The following is a 21,631-nucleotide window of genomic DNA, read 5'->3' on the forward strand; positions in this document are numbered from 1 at the left end:
CGACTTTAAACTGGACAGATGTTATTGGTTTGAGGGGGGGGGGGCGGGGGCAATCCGTCATTTTTTCTCACCAAATTATGCTCGGGGCTTTATTTTTTCTCTCAAAAGATATAGGGTTAGAATAATGGTTGTAATTAGGTTCAAGGCCCGTTAGTTTAAGGATTAGGGTCGGAGGTAGGCATAATGTTTGGTCCAGGGTTGAAGTTAGGAATAAAGACGGAGCATTTGTCACCAGAGGACGTGTCGTACAACCCTGAGGGACTGTTTAGAAAAGAGGCGGCATTACAATTTTGTAACCCGTTTTAAAATAAAAAAATGTTTAGGGGGGGGGGGATTATGGGGAAACTGCCGACAAGTTGTTGGCATATTTTGCCCGACATCCCTCCACCTTCAAAAATGCTCTAGCGACGCTCTCGGTTTTTGTCGAGTGGCTTGAACACTTGAATTGATTGGTATGGCACTTGTTTATATTTTTAATTCTATATTTATAGAAATTAGTATTTTCTACAATTCTTGAGGACCTGATAGAATGCAGAAAATCTATTATGAATGAATTTACTTCGTGACTCCACGGTGACCATGTGGTAGAGGTGATACTTGTCAGGGAGTAGAGCGTAATAAAAAGCTTATCAACAGGACTTTGTATTAATAACTGCATTGACATAGTTGTTAGGGGATAGTTGTCATAAACAACACATGGCTTGACATGCTTGATACAATATTTAGAGAGAAAAGAAAATGTTAAAGTTCGAAATTTAAAGCAAGAAAAGTACGACTCCATACCCCAGATCTTACTAGGCCATGTTTACTGTATGGCTATTTCCTGTGATTACGGATTTCTACACAATACCTTACCTGTTACACTGTCATTCTTATCATCCAAATAAAAATTTACATAACAATGGCAGGGGAAAGACATGTTGGAAACACGTGGGAGAGAGAATAAAAAGGCAAACATACCTTGCCCTTTGATAAGGGGCGGATCCTATACTGTTTTAAAAAGGAGGTGACCCCCCCCCCCCCTCATTGTCCAGAAACATAATTTGGGGAATCCTACCGGCCCTCGATATTAAGCCTTTGTAAGGCAAGGGGGTGGAAATGGTGGCGAGTAAAGAACAAAATATCCCCAAATTTATTTTCCCACCGGCAATTTCTAGGGCCAAAAGGGAAATGGGGAGGGAAAAGGAAAATAACTTCCCGCGGGTACCCCACCGGCAGTGTCTTGGTCCGAAGGAAAGAGGGGCGCGTGATCCCACCCAGGCATAGTCTGATTCTTTTTTTCTTTTTCTTTTCTCAGGAAAGAAGACCGTGGTCATTTTGTCCCGGCTACAGCCTTGAATGTGCATTATCACGAAGAGAGATCGTGAAAAGTCGTGCCCAATACACTTTAAACATCCCCCAAGGAGGTGTATATATATATATAATCTATCTCGTTTTTCAAATATGGATTGTGCAAATATTGGTGCTTCTGGATACTATTGACACGTCTTATCATTACATCACGCAAAATGTGATCAGTCTTGAATAATTCTTCATCGTGTGATTGACGATACCGCTTGCATTGAACGAGCCTGTAAAGAGTTGGTGACAGGGCAAGGATGTATTGGAGGGGCGGAGATAGGGAATGGGAAAGTAAGGGTGCTGCACGTTTATGACTGCTTTAAGCCTACCGATGAACGTGACTTTTTTTCATGGGCATTTATTTATGGGCACATATTCGCCATGGATGTCTATTGTATCACGCTCCAACATGAACAAAAATCCGGGTTTTAGATATTATGAGTGAGCGAGGCTAACGAACCACATTTTTGACCTTTTCAAATAGCGACGATTGTTTTTAGCGTTTAAAAGAAATTTGTCCAATAAAGTGTATTACATTTTAAAAGTAAATACAAAGAGACCACCTTGCTATTCCAATTATGAGACGAACATTGCCCGAGTATTGGTCACTCAATAATTCTAGGTGGGGTGGGGGGGGGGGGGGTGCAGCCCGTAGCTTTGAGCTTAGATTTCTTTTGGTGATTGTCTGCATCCACCTTTTATGTTTACATCTTTACAGTGAATATAAAACCACTGTTAAGGTGGCGCGATGGCATAGTAGTAGAGCAGTGGTATCCTAATGTAATGCATTAGTGCCCTTTGGTAAGGCATTAATCCTCATTACCAATTTCCCCGGAGAGGACTGAAAGCCGTCGGTCCCCTGGTTGCTTACTTACAAGCATACCAACCAAATGGTGTTATGATCTAGTTGTCCAAGTTAAATCCTCCAATTTAAAATGTTTTGTTGGTTTTTAAAGCTCTTGTTGAAGACTGAGGGTCAATGAGCTATCAATACGTCCATTTTGTTCTCCATATACATGTACCTTGCACCCACATGACAATAGGCCTACTTTGAAGCATGCAAAACAGATAATTTTTCTTAGCACTGATCATAATTTATTTTTCCACATCCATTACCCACTTCCGTTATCCCACCATCAATATTCTTTGATCTAAGGTGTACCTATAATTGTTTGTTATGAATGTACTATTTTTAATGACTTTGTAATACTATTGTATTTTGTGCAGTATCCTTGTGTTAATACTTATGTAAATTGCACTCAATTCAGCCGAAAGGCTGCCATGTACAATGTTTTTTTTTATACCACAATAAATAAATTCTCTGATCCATCAAAAAGGTTTCGCGACACCCTAACTCAACTCTTACCGATATCTTGGCTTGTTTGGGCATTTACCCCTGTAAATGTGCAATTATTCAAACAAGACACGTAAATACAGAGCTCAAGTGTGTGCTCCGTGGACGGAAAAATAAGAAACGACAAAACATGACAAAAATATGAATTGACACAATTTATATAGCAAATGTTTGTAGTCAAATATTGTGGAAGATGTTGAGATGTCTCGTAATAATGCGCTCATGTTTGGGAAAAGATGTCCCCAAACACATTCAGCTCGAAGACGGGGATTCTTTTTTTTTAAATCAGTCAAACTAGCATTGTTAGTTGTAGACTATGATATCACAGAAGTATGACAAAGTTCGAATTTATTCACCTCTTTCCCGTGATTGTTTAACACTGCTACTGGCACAATGTTGACACGCCCATTTCTTCTCCTCTCTTTTCTGATTTTGTTTACAATAAAAAAAAATATTCAGATACTTGAAAGACGAATAATGTTATGGAAAGCCTTTTGAAACTGGAAAGTAAATAAAAACGCCTGCTAGAATAAAAGTATAATGGGATCGGGAGAAGAGAAAGATTCTGAACTTTGGATTAGTTCTTGTTTACTCTTGCATCTGTCATTCGGTGTACATGAAGGGTAATAAGATAGATGAACCCTTTGGACAAGTTGAAAGGCATTTTCTTCCTCTCTTTCTTTTTTTCTCGTCATTTGCAAGAATTTCTCTCTTTCTTTTCTTCTCGCGTGAAAGAATTTCTTTTCGCTGCTCATAAACTCTCGGAATGAAAAAAGTTAACACGTGATTGTATTATAGATAAATATTTGTCACCAAAGCTATTTCAAAAGCAAATTTCTGTAGCCGGGACAAATTATTGTAGAATGTGTTTAATTCCGGATAAAAAGCCGAACCGGCGTGCAGCAAATGAATAATAGAATATAACGAAATAATATAGAAATATAAGGTATGGAGTAATTTGTGGAGTATACATCCATCTAATAATGGTACATTAAAATAATTGTAATAATTTACACGTTACACCAAGAACTCTTATTATTATTATTATGCATTCCTTCTGTTCAAAATGTACATAATATGTAGGAAGAGTTTCCTGGGAAAATTCAGCGGTTTAGATATTTCTAAAAGACATACGAATATTCCTGTAATCATAAACATGTATTTTTTAGGCTACGTCTATTATAGTACATGGCGTAGCAACGATGGCACACGGGGTACATGCCCCTTCAATCGAACGGTGAAAGGGAATTTTTTTTAAAGGGAATGAGAGAGGGAAAGGCAACAAGATGATTGCATTTCCACTCAATCTTTCTATGGCCGTTTACTTTTACACTTCCTTAACCTAGCAAGATTGGTGCCCCCTTACAACAGTGCCCTCCTCTTCCCCTTCCCCGATGGCTGGACCCACTCTACGCCCCTAATGATCAACATTGTAGATATAGTAATATGTTTGTTTCTCCAAATGTCTTCACGGTGATGAAATCATTACAAAAAAGTAGCAAGTTTAAAAAAACGTTTAAAATACATGCTTTTTAAATATTGTTACACCTCATTTTGCTTCTTTTTCTGACATTAGATTATCGTTACCATGGTTACGGCCCTCTTGCGGGCGGCCGACGATTTCTATCTTACTATTCAAAACACCATGAAGAATGTTAATCAGAATATCTCAACATATCTACATTTTTATATCCAATCATCATCATCACCATCATTATTATCATCTTTCTATCCTCCTCCTCCTCATGATCATCATCATCTACGTATTTTTGCTTTTTTAAAGAATGAAAAAGTCCGTAAAATATATAAAACCATATCCTGCATAGCGTTTTTTCTTCACCCAAGAATGTCCAGATTATGAAGTGCATCAATAATTATTATCAAGAATTTTTTGTATAGCTTTAGTGTTTGACACGGACAAAGCTATAGCGAAGAATATTTGTTGCCATCAGATGGGAAATTCATTTTCATACCACATTGTGGCGTGTTTACTCGTATACTGTCATCATTTTTCAATGTCGGTATTATACAGATATTAACTGGTAGGGTGTGTAATATAATGTGCTGTGTTATTATTATTATTATTATTATTAGATTGGTGATGGATAATTGGATTTACAACCACCCTCACATCCTAACCAAAACCACATCAAGAGAGAGAGAGAGTGAGAATCAGTGCATACACGGGTTATTGTTGCAAACGAAAATTCTTGTATACGTGTAACTACTAGTATCTTTGCAGCTTTAAGATTAACAATGCCTACTGGCAATGGAATACGAGAATACGATGCTATAAAATCAAAATTTGCTCGAGTCTATTGATTGCGGTGGGCAGAACCCAGGCTTTATGTTATTACGTATGTTGATTGGTCGGTATAGTCACGTGACCGATAAAGTACAAACTGTAGGTGAAAGCTACAGCCTAGATTTGAGTGAAACCAAAGCACCAGGAAACCTTGAAACAACAGCGCGATCTGTTATAGGTGACTTTCGTAGATGAGAGGAAACCCCCTAAACTTTTTTTAGGACGACTGGATAAGGTAAGCTTATCATACGAATGCATTTTTAAACCGTAAGTAAATAATTAAGAGTTGTATAGCTGCTAAGGCAATGAGACATATGTCATCATACACCTGTTGTAAGTTACAATGCAAGTATCCAAGTTTGTAATGCAAATGTTATCACGATTTGAGTTTTATTAATTGTTTTTATCATACTTATGAGTGTAGACCTGTGTAGAAATATGTCACTGATACTGTACTAATTGTCAATGAATCATTCAGTTTGATCATAGGCCTTAATGCTTTTTATAACGGTCGGGGCATTTTTTGTTTCACCTTGGGAAGACCCCGTTAAATATTTCAGAGAGAAAGAGCACACACAATTTGTACCTGACAAGACTGCTCTAAACTTTTGCTATCCCCATTTATTAATTCACTCCGCTCTTTCCATGTGATTTCTGCTTTTATTATGTTTATATTGATTTGATTTGATTTGATTTGATTTATTTATTTCTGTTTGATTTTTGTTGTTGTTGCATTTTTACAAATATATAACAAACAAACATTGCAAATGTACACATGACAAAAGAATATATGTAGAAAAAAAGTAAGGCTGGCTGTAACTAATCGAAAACATCAAACAGGAGGGTTGACAAAGTAAGCAAAGCTTGATAGTATGACTACCCTCAAAGGATACATAATAATATGGAGGAAAAATATTGGTAAAAGGGGAAAAAGACAGAAAAAAAGAAAAAAGAAAGAGGGGATGCACATCAAGATTCACAGATGTACGTGGTAGTTGGATTTCAATTTGTTATATAAAGATAAAAAAGAAGATGCAAATTTGAATATTGAGTGGCCAACTTGGGATATAATAGAATGAGAAGACTCACGAGGTTCGGACAATATGAATGTGAATGTGAGATCAGCGAGCTGGGTTTAAACCTGGGCCTGCGAGTCGGAGCCTTGAAATGTTTGTATACAAGACAGTGTTTAGTCGGTATCCCAAGTAGGTCACTCCTTATTCATACGTTTATTCTCTTTGCCTTGGTCATAAACTGAATTAATATAAAGACATATGAGCATTTTTAACAGAAGCAATTTGAGAAGGGAAAGATGATTTTAAATCAAATTCAAACGTATCGAAGCTTCATAAACCTCCCGGCCCCATAAATCCATAGAAACGGATTTTTGAAAAAAGAATGTAATAAGGGAAGAGATGAGACTAGCCGTATCAATAGAGATGTATGAGCTTAAATTCCATTCAGTATTATAATCTCTGCGTGAAGGCAATTCACATTACTCTGGCAACAACACGGATAAGGGAAGAATATAAAAGTGCGGTTTTGAATGCTTTTTTCTTTCGTCGTGTGATTACTCATATCATGGAGATTGTACGGTTGTACGTGTAATCATGGTATATGTATCATTATTTTCTATAAAATTCAGACTTTAAAGCTAATCTTGAGCTCTGGTATGGGCATCGTATGTCAGTAGAACATGGCCTATACTATAATTTATTATGGATTGCTTATCCTGCAAAAAACAACCTCACAAAAACTTGTTGGAAATCATCATGATGTCGGGCCTAACCACCTTGATTTCCTTATCTTTCTATGCTCATTACTAAGCCCCAATACATTTTCTAACAAAAATCGTCTGGCACATGGCATTTATTTGTAATTTTGAACATTCAGTGTAAGTTTTGTTGGATTCTGTGAGAATTTATTTTCTATCGTTACCAGAACTCTAGCTTATCTTTAAGCACTGTCATGAATATGGTTCATAATGTATATCAATTAATTGATAGATTGGATTTGACTTGTGTGAACTACAATCATGGACCTAACCAAGGTCAAACCGTTGTTGCAGTATGTCGAGAGGGCATCGTTGTGAATTGATGTTTCAGCTCAGTGAAAGTCAAATTCAGTGGTAACGAAGTGGTCTCGTAACAGGGATGCCCTGGGTTCGAAACCAAATCGATGAGCTAGTTCCCTTTGGTAAGGATTTAATCCCCATTATATCAAGTCCCTATGAGAGGACTTAAAGCCGTCAGTCCTCTGGTTGCTTACTTACAATTATACACCTGTTTCATCATGGAAGTCAAGTAAAACTAATCAAACATCCAACTTTTTATTCCTTTCCCTCTGTTTCCAGTGCAGGCATACCACTATGGGAAATCTAATAGCGAATGGAAAATTAGAAGTTTGGGACATCGTGGTCATCGTCGTGCATTTTACTGCCGTTTTCTCAATTGGAATATGGGTGAGAACCTTTACCTCATTGTAACCCTATTCACTTCATCAAAATCTAACAACTACCAAACGTTGACGGCGATCGAATTGCGCATTTTTACAAATGTGTACTTATCATATGCTTATAACATATTGGTAACTAGACAAACACACCCATTCGTTGATCAATTAATTGTGAATTTCAGTGCAGTTTTCTTTAATGGAGTATGAACATCTGAACTTGATGTATAGGCCTACCGTATTTCATAAACAACCATTACTATACTTCTACTGCTGCTGCTTCTTCTGCTACTACTACTACTACTACTACTACTACTACTACTACTACTACTCCCACTCCTACTAATAAAATTAACACCACTGCTACCACGACCATTACTACTACTACCACCACTACCACCACCACCACAACCACTACTATCACTGCTATTTCCACTACTACTACTAACACCACCACTACCACAACCACAACCACAACCACTACTATCACTGTTATTTCCACCACTACTATTACTACTACTACTAGTTCTACTACTACTAGTTCTACTACTACTACTTCTACTACTACTACTGCTGTCGCTGATGCTGCTATACTACTACTACTACTACTACTACTACAAATACTACTACAAATACTACTTCAACTTCTACTACGACTACTACTACTAACTACTATTAAATATGTCACCGTACATACAGTCATTTGTAATTATATATATATACATTGAATTCGCTTCAAAAAATAGGTCGAGAAAAAAAAGACTTGACTGATCAATAATAGGAATATTACGTCAAGTAATAGTTCAAGACTCATATACAATGTGGAGGGAATTTGTAGATGATAGAGTAGAATAAGAAATGTAATTCAGAATAAGAGGCCTCAGATAATTAGAAAGAAAGCGAGAGAGAGAGAGAGAGATATCCCAATGACTTACAGTGAATAAATGGCACAATCTATCTTTAATCACTTTTTTATGAGCGTTTCATTCCTAATAGTGTTGTAAAAATGCAGTAGTCATAACAAAGACAAACAGTTTAACCGTGCGAGACCTGCACTAATCGCTACTGTTTGGCAATGAACTTGTGATTTAAGCAGAAGGGACTATATAACAAATGCAACTGAAAAATATGAAAACATAAAGAGCAACAGCAGCAACAATTATCTTGTATAATCTCCTTTTTCCAATATGTGGCATATCCGAGATTTTTAAGATGAGATGGGCACACAATATAGGGCGCGCCAAACCTAGAAATACATAATGTTGATGGGATTCGGCCTTGGAATAGCGCGAATAGGGGGCGCACCCCGGTGTTATCCCCCAAAAGCTAAAAAAAAACAGAAGAATAAACAACAACAAACAAACAAATACAAAATGCAAACAAGGACAGCTACTGTAATGCTCAAACATCGTCATTCTGAAAGTGATAATGATAATAATAGCTAGTTCTTATATAGCGCTTTTCAGGACCGAAGGTCCTCTCAAAGCTCTTTACATAATCCTGCATCAAAAATGTGTTGGCTTTTGATTGGTTGAGAGCTCGTCACATGACCAGAAATATTTGAACGATTTTTAGAAAGTATGAGAGTACTTTTTGGGAGTACTATTTGGGAGTTGAAAAAAATATGAATTTTTTTCTTCTTCAAATCTTAATTTAATGAAAACTAAATATCTCAAATCTTTTTAGGTAAAAATTGATATTTAAAAAAAAAAAAAAATTCTCCCAAAAATGTTTTTTTAATTTTTTTTTGGATGCAGGATATAAAACAAATATACCATGCCTCTATTCGAGGAACTGGTTAAAACTATGGGCCTCGGTGACTCCAAAAGTACCATTTGCTTCGATGCTGTGCCCCTCAGCAAATAGTACTATTGGAGTTACCTCTTGCGCATAGTTTTAACCAGAACCTCTCAAGACAGTGTATATTTGTATACCATATTATTAGTACATGTATCATGTATTTGCGCACGTTACCAGCAATAGAACATCCTGCAAATCTCACCATTTCCAACGGATAATACTTGAAGGAACATTAGAAGAATGATGTTGTAGATAACTGCAAAAGTATGTTTACTTTATAAAAAGCTTAATCTTTATATTCTTACCTCCGAATTGGTCAGCCGTTTGTATGTAAAAATCCGCTTCTTATTTAGGAAACCTGGGTCATTCGAGTTTCTGGACATCGTTGGAACTATATCCTGATAAAGCGAAGGGAAATAGGTAAAAACAATATCTGATAAGTAGGGAAAGAGTTTTGTACCACACAGAGTTGGATATGGCATCCTCCTTAAAAGAAAAACATAACATTTTAATTCCAAAGTTTCATTCATATCTTTTAACTAACAATTTTTTAAGCGGGCACGTTATATAAGGTTCATTCAAGGTTATAAGGTTCATTTTTTTTGGATAAAATGGGTTTGAAGCTTTGGGACGAAGACTCTTTTAATAATACAAAAATGATGCTTGTGATTTTAAAGCTTTGTAATAATTGCATTAGGTGAGTGAGGACAATATGATAAACTATTTTCTATCATGCAAACATGTGCCTTAAACAGATTTTCGGGAAAAACACGAACTTTATTCATCTGGGCAATAACAATTTACATTCAAAGATACAAAATGGAATAGATGCAAACAGAAAGTGCTGTGGTATTTCAGTTTTTATGGAGGAGTAACCCTCAAAAAGTATGATTATCTATATAAGGCTTCAAAATGGCGCAATTAATCGGTATATTCAATATCTTTAGCGCAGTGACCAGATGACTGACCAATATTGTTTTCGTATTGCTCAGTAATCCGGGAACACACACACAAAAAAGCCATATTTACCGAGGTAAGTCAAAGCCTGATAGATAATAATAATAATAATAATAATAATAATAATAATAATAAAAATAATAATAATATTATATGGCTTTGTTTTCATGTTATACAAGAATATATTGCTCTCGCTATGAGTGACAATGGTGTCTGATTAGATTACTTAAGCGTAAGCTGTGAGGTATGCTAATATACAATGCATAGCGCTTTCAAAAGAGAGTTGGGTTGCCCAGATTTGTGTCTGCAGTCCACGACCTTGTTAGTTTTAAATAACATCTCCGTTGTTCAAATTGGGAAACGCCCCTTAGCCATATCATCAGTGTTGTAAATCCTTAAACTTGAAGATCTCGTTTCTCGAGTGGAGGAACGTAAGAGTGAGAAAGAGTCAAAAAGGGGGATAATGACAGTGGAAGGGCGGGAGAGAGAGAGATGGTAACGTTTATTTTTCACAACCCCCCGCTTATTCGGCTGGTCGGCTGAGTCGCCGCTAAATATTTTCTCACGAATTTGGCCCCCTTTTGGGCCCCTTCCCTCGCCGCGGGTTGGATCCGCCCCTGGTTACACTAAGGAGTCCGACACAAGACTGACATCAAACACAACATTAATTTCTAATACACCGAAAGTCCAAGAATCCGTCGGTCTGGCGGTGTGATTGGGGTACAAGTTAGGTCGTGAAACCCTCCCGACGAGGGTAAAATGTCAATGGATGACAAAAATAATAGTCGATAAAGATAGATTCATAGGCGAATTGAAGATTGATTTGGGGGGGGGGTAGACAAGTGATGTTTTATAATGAATATCATCTCAATCGAAGAAAATGGAAATAAAACCATCTTTGTCTGCCATTCTAAAAATTATTTCATTTCAAAATTTGCCCCACCCCCACAAAAAGATTTAAAGTTCTTTATATCATACAAACTTTGCACAATGCATCTATGAACTTGCACTTTTGCCAGGAACACATAACTTCACAAGAGCACTGGTAATTTCATTGTGTTTATACAATACAAATGCGATACCTAATACCCTATCACCGTTTATTGCTTTCGTATTCAACCACTATTTTTAAGAGAATCATGTTTTGATACTAGTATACTTAAGGAAATGGAGGTGCTGTTACTACATGAACCATGTGATTAATTCGGTTTTATGAGAAGGATTGAGAAAGTGACGGCATTACTATTACTGGAGGTAATGGCAGACTTGATTGTTAACAAAAAAAATCATAAAGGACAAAAGAACAAAATGCTGCAAGGCTTGTAGCATTTTTGTTCTTTTGTTCTTTTTTTTTTTGGGGGGGGGGGGGTAAAACCAATTTAAAATTTCTCATGGTAAATTCAAAGGGCTTTTTTTATAATTACGTCAATATATTGAATGTCAACGATGTTTTACTTCCCTTTTGGCAAGTTAGACAATTTGAATAAAATGAATAACAATAATTATGGAGCCCGAGTAAACTCGGGCAGGCCATTTTTCCTTCAGATGCGAAGCCCGAGTTATTATCGTGCTACGCGACCAAAATAGTGTGGTACGGTATGTCACTGAAACAGCTGCCGTAGGACTTTTGTGCCAATTTTGTTTTGCATTTTTGGATTCATTGGGGTCCAAGCTATCAGAAATTGATGGGGTTCAAATTTTCCCGAAGACACCAAATTTCCCTATTGCGCTTCATAATTATAAGCCATTTTGGCGCCCAATATGGACCCCCAGGAAGTGAAGGAGGGGTCTGAAATTGAACCCCATCATTTTTGGCCAATTGGAACCCTTTTGGAGCCAAAACAGCAACAACAACAACAAAAATCTATTTTGGCAAAAAAATCTTACGGGATTACATACATGTACCATACCGCACTAAAATGGCAATGAACTACTTAACGTAGAATTTCACTTTTGTAGCGCGTTAAAGTGCCATTAAGTACATTGATGATGAGTGGTAGATGCATCAAGGTTACTACCAGGATAAATTTGATTTTACTATTTTGAATCTTAGGGGTGAAAATTGGCATAAAAATTTCTAAGACGGTCTTTCCTAGTTCAAGGTCGGTTTCTTCTACCTTGATAACAAAGATCAAGAGGATAGAGAGATATCTAAAAGTATCGAATACGAGGTTGTTTAACCCTCAAGTAGGTACGTTTTCATGATGTTCAACAACTTGACCTGTAATTGTAAGCCCGTGTGTATCGGAAAATTATCATTGAAACATAATGGAAACAAGTCAACGCAAGTCAAGTGTAGCGTCCCCTCGCCGGTGCAATGGCCTACACGTCAGAAAAGTTACCTCCATTATTTAGACTATACTATTTATTAAAGTTAGGCACATTTTCGCATATAGCTAGGAATTTCCGCATATTTAATGAGCTATGACCTTAGACCAACATACTCCAAAATCGAATTTAGGTTGTATTTTAATACCATGAACCTTCATATCAAATTTCATTAAATACTATCAAACAGTACTAAAGTTATCGAACGGAAACCACATTTTCAGATACATAAATAGCTATTTTTGCATATTTAATGAGCTATGACCTTTGAGCTATATAGTCCGACATTGAACTTAGGCTGTATTCTAATACCATGTACCTTCATATCAAATTTGATTAAAATCCGTCAAACAAGTTACTAAAGTTATCGAACGGAAACCAAGTTCGCATATTTAATGAGCTATGACCTTTGACCTACATACTCCGAAGTCGAACGTAGGCTGTGTTTGATACCTTGTACCTTCATATCAAATGTCATTAAAATCATTCATACATTACTAAAGTTATCGAACGGAAACCAGATTTGTTACGGAAGGACGGACGGAAGAAAGGAAGGACGGATAGACGGCAGCGTTACTATATCCCTTCAGACTTCGTCGGCGAGGGGATAATAAAAATAATATGCCTCTCTTGAAGTCGTGATTTTAGCCATGCCCGTCTGCCAGTCCATAGTCTTTTAAAAAAAATGCCCTCTTACTCTCTTTTTAAAAAAAGAGTGAATTTTCGCTCTATTTTCACTTTCTTGGGAGTGACGTCCGTGATCACTTGTTTAGGAGTGAACATCGATTGATTTTAGAGTGCTCTCTAAAGGGTGAATGTCCACTCTCTTTTCACTACGTTTTCACTCTCCAGAGGAGTGACGTCCGTGATCACTCGATTTTTTTTTAGAGAGTACCCGCCTACCGGTCAATAGTCTTTTATTGCCCTCATGCCCCGATTAACTGGCCGGCTGCATACATCAAATATGGCGAGATCCCCGTTGGTTTACGTGTTACAAGTTTGTGCGAGCGCGGGTACAATACAGTTTGTGTGCGATTTGGTCGCTAAGTGTGTGCGATTCCGTAATGATCTTAACATTCAGGCAAATTTCTAGCGAAGACTAACAGAAAGTTTCCCAGATTTGCTGTGATGTTTTAACTAATCTTTAACCAAGTAAAGGATAGGGTAAGAATTCTTTGTATATTTTTATGTTAATTCGGTATATGAAATGTGGACTACTTTAATATTCGAGAAGTTCGGGACACCGCGGCGCGCCTCTGGGTCATGGCAGGATGTAACGTCCTTGAGCCTATAGAAACTGCAATGCCTCTCATAGCAGTCAATATATCTATACTAATTATTAGCAGTCACAAAAATGTGATGACAAAATGAAAAGTTTCATCACAAAACGAGTCAAGCGCCATTTTTTAGAGAAATTAAAGTGACACCACCGTCGTAAAATACAAAAAATGCCTTTCACTTGATACCCCGCTCATTACATAAGTACAAAGGAAATATTTTGAAACTATAAAAATTATCAAAAGAATTCTCGTTTTTTTTCTTTTATTTAAGTATTTTCAACCTTAATTTGAAAATATGCGTTTTGCGACGAAACTTCGTATGTTTCTCGTCTATGGCACACTCTTACCAATGCATACATTACAAATTATCAATAATCATGATATAAATCCATCTAAATATCAGAAAGAATTCTTCGCATCCGTTTAAAAACATAATCCCTGCTCTAAAATAGAAAGATTGCAAAATAAGTTTTTACTTCCCCTGACATGTAATGATTGCTTAGTGTAAATTATCTGGTACTAAAAAATATTAAAAAATATTGTCGGCGAAGCATTTTCATTTTACGGGGCACTTTTGGGGCGGAGCAAATGTCGTCGGAGCAAATGCACCCGGAGCAATTGTCGCTCCATCCGGAGCAAATGTCGCAGGAGCAGTTGTCGGCGGAGCAAATGTCGGCGGAGCAACTGTCGTCGGAGCAACTGTCGTCGGAGCAACTGTCGTTCGAGGAGCATTTGTCACCGGAGCATTTATCGCTTCATGCGGAGCAATTGTCGGCAGAGCAAATGTCGGCGGAGCAAATGTCGGCGGAGCAGTTGTCGTCGGAGCAACTGTCGGCGGAGCAACTGTCGGCGGAGCATTTGACGCCGGAGCAAACGTCGCGGAGCAATTGTCGCGTTTTGCGGAGTAAATGTCGGCGGAGCAATCGTCGGCGGAGCATGTGTCGGATAACCACACAAGTATATCAATCATCAATCACATACAAAAAAAACTAATGTCAGTCATCAAAAATCCAGTACAAGGAAATTAAGGATCGTTAATTAGTTCAGCAAAGCGTTCAAGAATAAGGATTAACAATCAAACCAAATCAACACTGACGAAACGATGACGATGATGACGAGATAAACGTAGACAGCGGCGATGACGGATATGAAGATTGAAGATGATGCCAGAGACGATGATGAAGACAATGATGATAGTCTTGGTATCGACGTTGCTTGTGGTCAAAGGTCCAAAAATGACCACTATTTTTTGGGGGCCCTCGAAAATTTGAAAAATCGCACCACCCCCCCCCCCTCCCCTTGAGCGCCAGGGGAGGGGGCCCATCTCCAAAAAAGGTAAATATAATGTGTGTTACACGTTTTTTTCCCAATGGGGTGAGGGCCCGGCCCCCCCCCCTACCCTGGATCCGCCACTGCCTAACAGTCTCAAATCGAGCTTCAAAGAGTGGATATTAACATGTTCTTCGATTGGTGGTCATTCATTGCTGTCCGCCCGTGAATTAAATGCTGCGCATTGAGTGAGTTAAAACATTCATGAATTTGAATTGTTTAAATTTCTTGTCAGATTTGACTCATTTCAGACTCAAAAAAAGGATACAATCATACAATTGGAACAAACATACCCTTGTGACAATCCCCAGAACTGAAACAGGAATGAAGAGCATATTCTTTAAAGTGGGCCAGTTTTATAGATACAAACATTTGTAATAGGCTATGATTTGAACCTGTTGCATGCAAAAGTGTCTGACTGTCTTTTCCTGTGTCAGTTTCGGTCCCTTCTTTGGTTAGTAAAGAGACCACTTTATGCCCGGGACAACCTGTACAATTTGTCAAAAATCTTCACATTGCTAGCAAGTTTTACAGGTAGTTGAAAACCAACTTCGTCAGCTGGGAAGCACAGAGTGTTGTCTCAACACAACATTGCAAACCATGGATTATTATGAGGTGAAAAAGATATGAATGGAATGATGACGCTGAAACACGTATTAAAGCATTAACAACTGAGAAAAATCAGCCAAAAGAGGGCGGGAAAAAAAAACACATTAAAAGCTGAAAAATATCGGTCCAAAGTGGGCGAAAAAAAAAGACAATGGAAAAACAGGGAGATTCGTACGAAATTATCTTTCGTACGAACCTTTGTGACCGTAGCATAAAGGGCAATACAACAAGTTGCTTTTTTTAGGCCTTATAGTTCAAAGTACATCTTTCGACAAAGATCAAAGTATTGTCTCCACGTTCCTCCCTTTCTACTAAATCATGCTCTACCCAAGAGCACCGAATTGCAATACATTGTTCTTGAAATGGATATATCACGCATTATAATTTAAAGACATAGTCGAGTTCTGGTCACGCGATTGCATTGTGAAAGAAACGGTGTGGAATCGATCAGAAAAAGTTGATCATGCAGCATATAAGTATTGGTGTGTTCTGCAATTTTCTGGAATCATCAAAATGATAAGAAATTTGGTTCAGTCTTGGTAAATTAACAAGTACTGTACACATAAAGATGTATATGAGACCGTACTACGCAAATATGTGGTATAAAATATGGTCCCCATTATTAAGCTGTTACATATCGTATTTAGAATATGAAGGCGTTTGAAGAGCCATGCTTTTCAGTGAACGTTTTTTCTCATATTTTTTTCTACACTTGCATAATAACATGAAAAACGCTCACAAATTACTGTTCACCTCTCCCCACAACTCAACCTTCTCTTTAATAAATTTTTTTTTCTCGCTCTCGGGTATTTATTATGTGCTACAAAGTGTATTGAAAACCACTGGGGGTATTTTGAAAGATACTCCGCCTCCCTGAGATTGTTCCATTGTATTGAGATGATTTTATAACTTTTCGAAGATGAACATTTGTTTGTTTGTTGATCGCCTTACAAACAAATAAAGAACCTCTAGCCAAAATATTTAAACGTACTGGTGGAATTGGTGTCGGTGTGCCATTGGTGTGACTGAGGAATAACCGTCAAAATCAATTTACTTTTATTGTTGTTTTTATAACAGGCATCATGGGGCGGCGGCAAGGACAGCACAAGCGGCTACTTTTTGGCGGGTCGACAAATGCCATGGTATCTTGTAAGTATTTTCTCCTTATCCCAATCAGTGGCATATCCCAGATTTTGAAGATGAGTGGGCACACACACATAGTTATATATATATAAATACATAATATTTATGGGATTCGGCCTTGGAATAGCACGAACAGAGGGGGGGGGGGGGGCACCCAGATGGTGTTCAAAATAACATAACAAACAAAAGAAGAAAAAAAAAATAAACAAAAACAACACTCGGATAACCGAAGTCCATCCCACCTCTTAAACTCACATACAACTACACATGTAAACAGTTACTTCCTTTTTCTTTCTTTTCCTTCTTTTTTTCTTTTCTGAAAAAAAATATCACTGAAATAAAGGGACAGAATTCGCATTAGTCGAAAAACAACATCCATGCTATTTACTATTTATCCTCTTCATCCTCATCACTATTATTATCATTTTTATTATTGTATTATAAATGTTGTTATTATAATAATTATTATTATCATTATTAAAAACATTAACATTGTTATGATAATTATCATAATAATAATTATTATTAATATTGTTATCATTAGTATTATCATCATCATCGTCATAATTATGAAAAGTACTTTTACCATATTTTGGGTATAAAATGCAATATTCCTTGTTTCCCTTCTCATCCACTCTAACAATTTAACAGGTAGGTTTATCCTTAGTGGTGACCAACATTGGTAGTTCGACGTTCATAGGAGTTTCCGGGACTGCATCTTTATCTGGATATGGTGTGGTCATTTACGAATTCCAGGTTAGGGCATTCATGAATATTTGTTTTTGTTTTTTAACTATTTTTGTTAACACGAGTCGTGGTTTTTATCGGCTCTCCTATATGATATACAGCAAAACATGCACAGCGACCACATGTATTGATAGATCATCTGTCTATAAAGACACCATTTATTTTCCCTTTAACAGTATTTCTCATTGAAATGACTGTGTACTTAAAAACTTGTACATAAAGACCACCTCTTTATAAAGACCAATATTTTTTTATATACAGGTTTGACTGTATAAGGTCTAAGAGGTATTGACCAGTACAAGTATGTATTTGTGATTTATTTTTTCTTATCGGCGATATATATAATATATATTCGGATTCCATTATTAGTGGTATGTATAATACATATAAAAAATATACGTAATGATCTTTCCCCAAAATGAATTCTGAAAAAATAGCGCTGTAAGCATTTGACACTGAATTACTTTTAATTTGTTTCCTATACAGGCCTTGAACTGCTTGTTGCTATTAGGGTTCATCTTTGTTCCTGTCTACTTCGCTTCAGAGGTATGTCAAACTGCCAAAGAAGAATAAGAAAAATAAAGTTGAGATTCGACCTTCATGTCTAGACGTTGCATAATGCAATTCGTATTGGTATTCTATTCCATCTCAGAGTGATTATTAAACTGTCCGGATTTTTGAAGATAATGCCTCAAAAAAGTGTCTCTAAGATATAAAGAGAGGTTATTTCGTAAATGAAGTGAAAGGACTCTTGAAAGTAAAATAGCCCTTTCATTTAATTTCAGAAAAAACTCTAATCCATCCCTTGTTATTTAAATTGCACTGCTCCTACTGTGTGCTTTTATCACACTCTCTTTGATCTATAAAGGGTGTTTTCTTTATTTGATCATCAACAGAAGCAAAGTTGACCAGATTCAAAGTATGCTTAAATGGGGGCATTGGTGTAAGTAGAAAAAACAGGATTAATTAGATCCCATGCAACGCTTCGAAATGTAAAAGAAGAATAAGAAAAATGAAGTTGAGATTCGACCTGTCCGGATTTTTGAAGATGATGCCTCAAAAAAAGTGTCTCTAAGATATAAAGAGAGGTTATTTCGTAAATGAAGTGAAAGGACTCTTGAAAGTAAAATAGCCCTTTCATTTCATTTTAGAAAAAACTCTAATCCATCCCTTGTTATTTAAATTGCACTGCTCCTACTGTGTGCTTTTATCACACTCTCCCTGATCTATAAAGGGTGTTTTCTGTATTTGATCATCAACAGAAGCAAAGTTGACCAGATTCAAAGTATGCTTAAAGGTAATACAAAGTTTTGGGAAATTTTGAAAATTGGGTGGATAGTGAATGTTTACAATTTTTATATATGGATGCCCCTGTGGATGTATTATAAGCACTAAAAAAATCAATCCCTAAGACCATGTAAAAAATATACATGTTTAGCGTCCCCGCCCGCCTCCTTTTGGGGGGCCGCCTCCTATTTTTTTTTTTTTTTTTTAAATGTTTTTAATTTTTTTTAAAGAAAAAAACATGAAAAACCCTGCTTAATGGATCTATTTCTGATTTAAAAAAAAAAAAAAAAAAAATCGGCAGCCATTTTGAAAAATAGCCCGACTGTGAGGTAAAATGTACCGAGCGGCCATTTTGAGCTGCCATTTTGAAAGAAAGAAAGAAAAAAAAAAGGGCCTCCTCCTTCCTATTTTTCAAAAAAACAGGACGCTAAACATGTTTTTTTTTATTTGGCCTTACGACCTCACTCTTTTCCCAGGTTTCGACGGTCCCTGAATACCTCAAGCTTCGATTTGGAGCGGATCGTCTGCAAATATTTATCTCCATCATCAACCTTATCATGGCTATCGTTATCATGTTATCGGTAAGTATTTTGAGAACTTGATCAAATCATGATACCCTAATTATCTGACTTTACTCGATTCAGTACACTTAATAGTCTATGATTACAGGAATCATAAAACATTAAACTTTATGCTTCAGAAAGATACCTATTAAACGAAACCTTAACACAAGAAATAACTTTAGTTATTCTGAGATATTAATTGTATTATTGCCTATTAAAGGTACTATGTCCCATTTGCAGGCCAAACAAATGAAACGGTTAAATTTCAACGGCATTTGAACGTCCCTCAAAACGAAAGGTTTTGAAAATGTCTTTAAGTGGGGAAAATAACGATCATCAGACTTTAGTGGTTGCAATCACTAATGCTAGGAGTCCACTGGGCCAGCGCCAGTTGGTGCCAGTTTGCGCCAATGCAATTTACTGTGGCGCCTAGTGGCGTGTAGTGGCTCAAACTGCCTCCCAACTGGCTCGTGGTGGCCCGTAACGGCACCAAATTTGAATGTGGCGACAAGAAAATTTCAAAATGTTTGAAATTTTCGTCGCGCCACTTGCATCGAGCAATCAGCGCCAAGTGTCCGCCAAGTGGCACCAAATGGCGCGAACATATCGCCCTTTGGCGCAAACAATCCGCCTATTGGAATCCACTGGAATGTAATGGCGCGCGCCAAGTTGCGCCAATGAGATTTCGCGCCACATGGCCAAATAGGCAGTGGCCACCTCAGCATCTCTCATCATCTTCTGATGGAGCAGCATCATCACTCCAACATTATCAAAAGCCTCAGACATATCAAAATTGTAAATATTTGGTAGAGATGTTGTTCATACAGCAGCTGAGGAGGGTCTGAACCAGGTAGTCGATGGCCGGTATTTATATAGTCGGCAAGTAGCGCCAAGCGGCGGCAAGTTCAAACCAATTTGGCGACCTTTGGCACAAACTAATCACCAAGTGGCGCAAAGTAGCCGTCTATTGGCGCGAATGGCGCCAACAGGGTGAATTTTGGAATCAGATGGCCGTGTAATGGCGCGAACTGGCGCACACTGGCGCAACATTTTGGAGCAAGCCGGGTGGCATTTGGCGCACGCCATATGGCACCCAGTTTGTTCCACTTGGCGACACATGCCGAGCGGAATTAATTCGGCGCCACAGCGAGCCACTACGCGCCAATCACATAATCTTTGGCGCGAACTGGCACCAACTGGCGCTGGCCCAGTGGACTCCTAGCATAAAGTACTAGTTTTGTGCTGCCCAAAGATTCAATCAGTTTCATTTTGGCCGTTACTGGAATTTGGTTATTCATGTCACGGAGAGAATATTTAGCGGCGAAACAGCCAGCCAGTGAATAAGCGGGAGGGGGGGGGGGGCATCTCCAAAAAAAGGTAAAATTAACGTGTTTTAACTGTATTTTTTCCCAGGGTACGGGCCCACCCCCCTCCCCCCCCCCCCCTGGATCCGACACTGATTCGTGTAGACAAATGCTCATGTACCTTCACAACTTATTTTATGTATGTTAGTACCAAAGAGAAAAAAAATCAGTCAGTCACTCAGTAGTGTCTGACAGTGAAGTCTAGAAAGTAATCAGGTTTCCTTGCATTGTTTGAATATTAGGACACTGCTAACGTTTAAATTTCACAGATAGGATTATGTGACATGTTCATAATTCCTGCAACGTTCTACAGAATTTGATGTTGGCTGCAAATGGGACATAGTACCTTTAATCCATAAGAATCCCTGACAAAGTGTATGAGAGTGGTATGAACTTGCCATAATGTAAAGTATCTCAGCACGACATGGGCATCTCCATTTTGTTGATAACATGACATCCTATGCGAAGTCGCCTTTATCAAGTAAATGTATTAACATGCTTCCTTCACACGCGCGTGTGGTGATGAAATATTTCATTCATTTGCTAATATCCTTCGCTTCGGTACGCATGACCCAAAATATACATAGATCTTTTACACGATGGATACGCGCCACTCTTTAGAACATGTCAGACTAAACAGTCGGCTAAACTAATATTCTATAATAGACAATGGTATGTAATTTCCCCCAGCTCAGCACACATTCATAATATAATTGCATGCTTTCATACATGTACAATACGTCATCATTGTCTTTGTCTTCCTGGTGATGCTA

The 21,631-nt window shown here is 37.6% G+C and overlaps 1 protein-coding gene across 2 annotated transcripts in view; it reads left to right on the forward strand.

Moving 5' to 3' along the window:
• The first annotated feature begins 5,118 nt into the window (after positions 1 to 5,118).
• LOC574864 (sodium/glucose cotransporter 4) overlaps positions 5,119 to 21,631 on the forward strand; it is a 34,927-nt gene continuing 18,414 nt past the window's right edge. Inside the window, exons 1-6 of one of the 2 annotated variants that reach the window (XM_775266.5) lie at positions 5,119 to 5,235; positions 7,354 to 7,461; positions 16,832 to 16,903; positions 17,549 to 17,653; positions 18,131 to 18,190; positions 19,408 to 19,512. In XM_775266.5, the coding sequence (XP_780359.4) occupies positions 7,369 to 7,461; positions 16,832 to 16,903; positions 17,549 to 17,653; positions 18,131 to 18,190; positions 19,408 to 19,512 (435 nt within the window). In that variant the 5' untranslated portion in view covers positions 5,119 to 5,235; positions 7,354 to 7,368. The remainder of the gene's footprint in view (positions 5,236 to 7,353; positions 7,462 to 16,831; positions 16,904 to 17,548; positions 17,654 to 18,130; positions 18,191 to 19,407; positions 19,513 to 21,631) is intronic. The other variant, XM_011675726.2, reaches the window with a different exon arrangement.

Source organism: Strongylocentrotus purpuratus, unplaced genomic scaffold (assembly GCF_000002235.5).
Source record: "Strongylocentrotus purpuratus isolate Spur 01 unplaced genomic scaffold, Spur_5.0 spur5_scaffold_11, whole genome shotgun sequence".
Classification (NCBI taxonomy): Eukaryota; Metazoa; Echinodermata; class Echinoidea; order Camarodonta; family Strongylocentrotidae; genus Strongylocentrotus; species Strongylocentrotus purpuratus.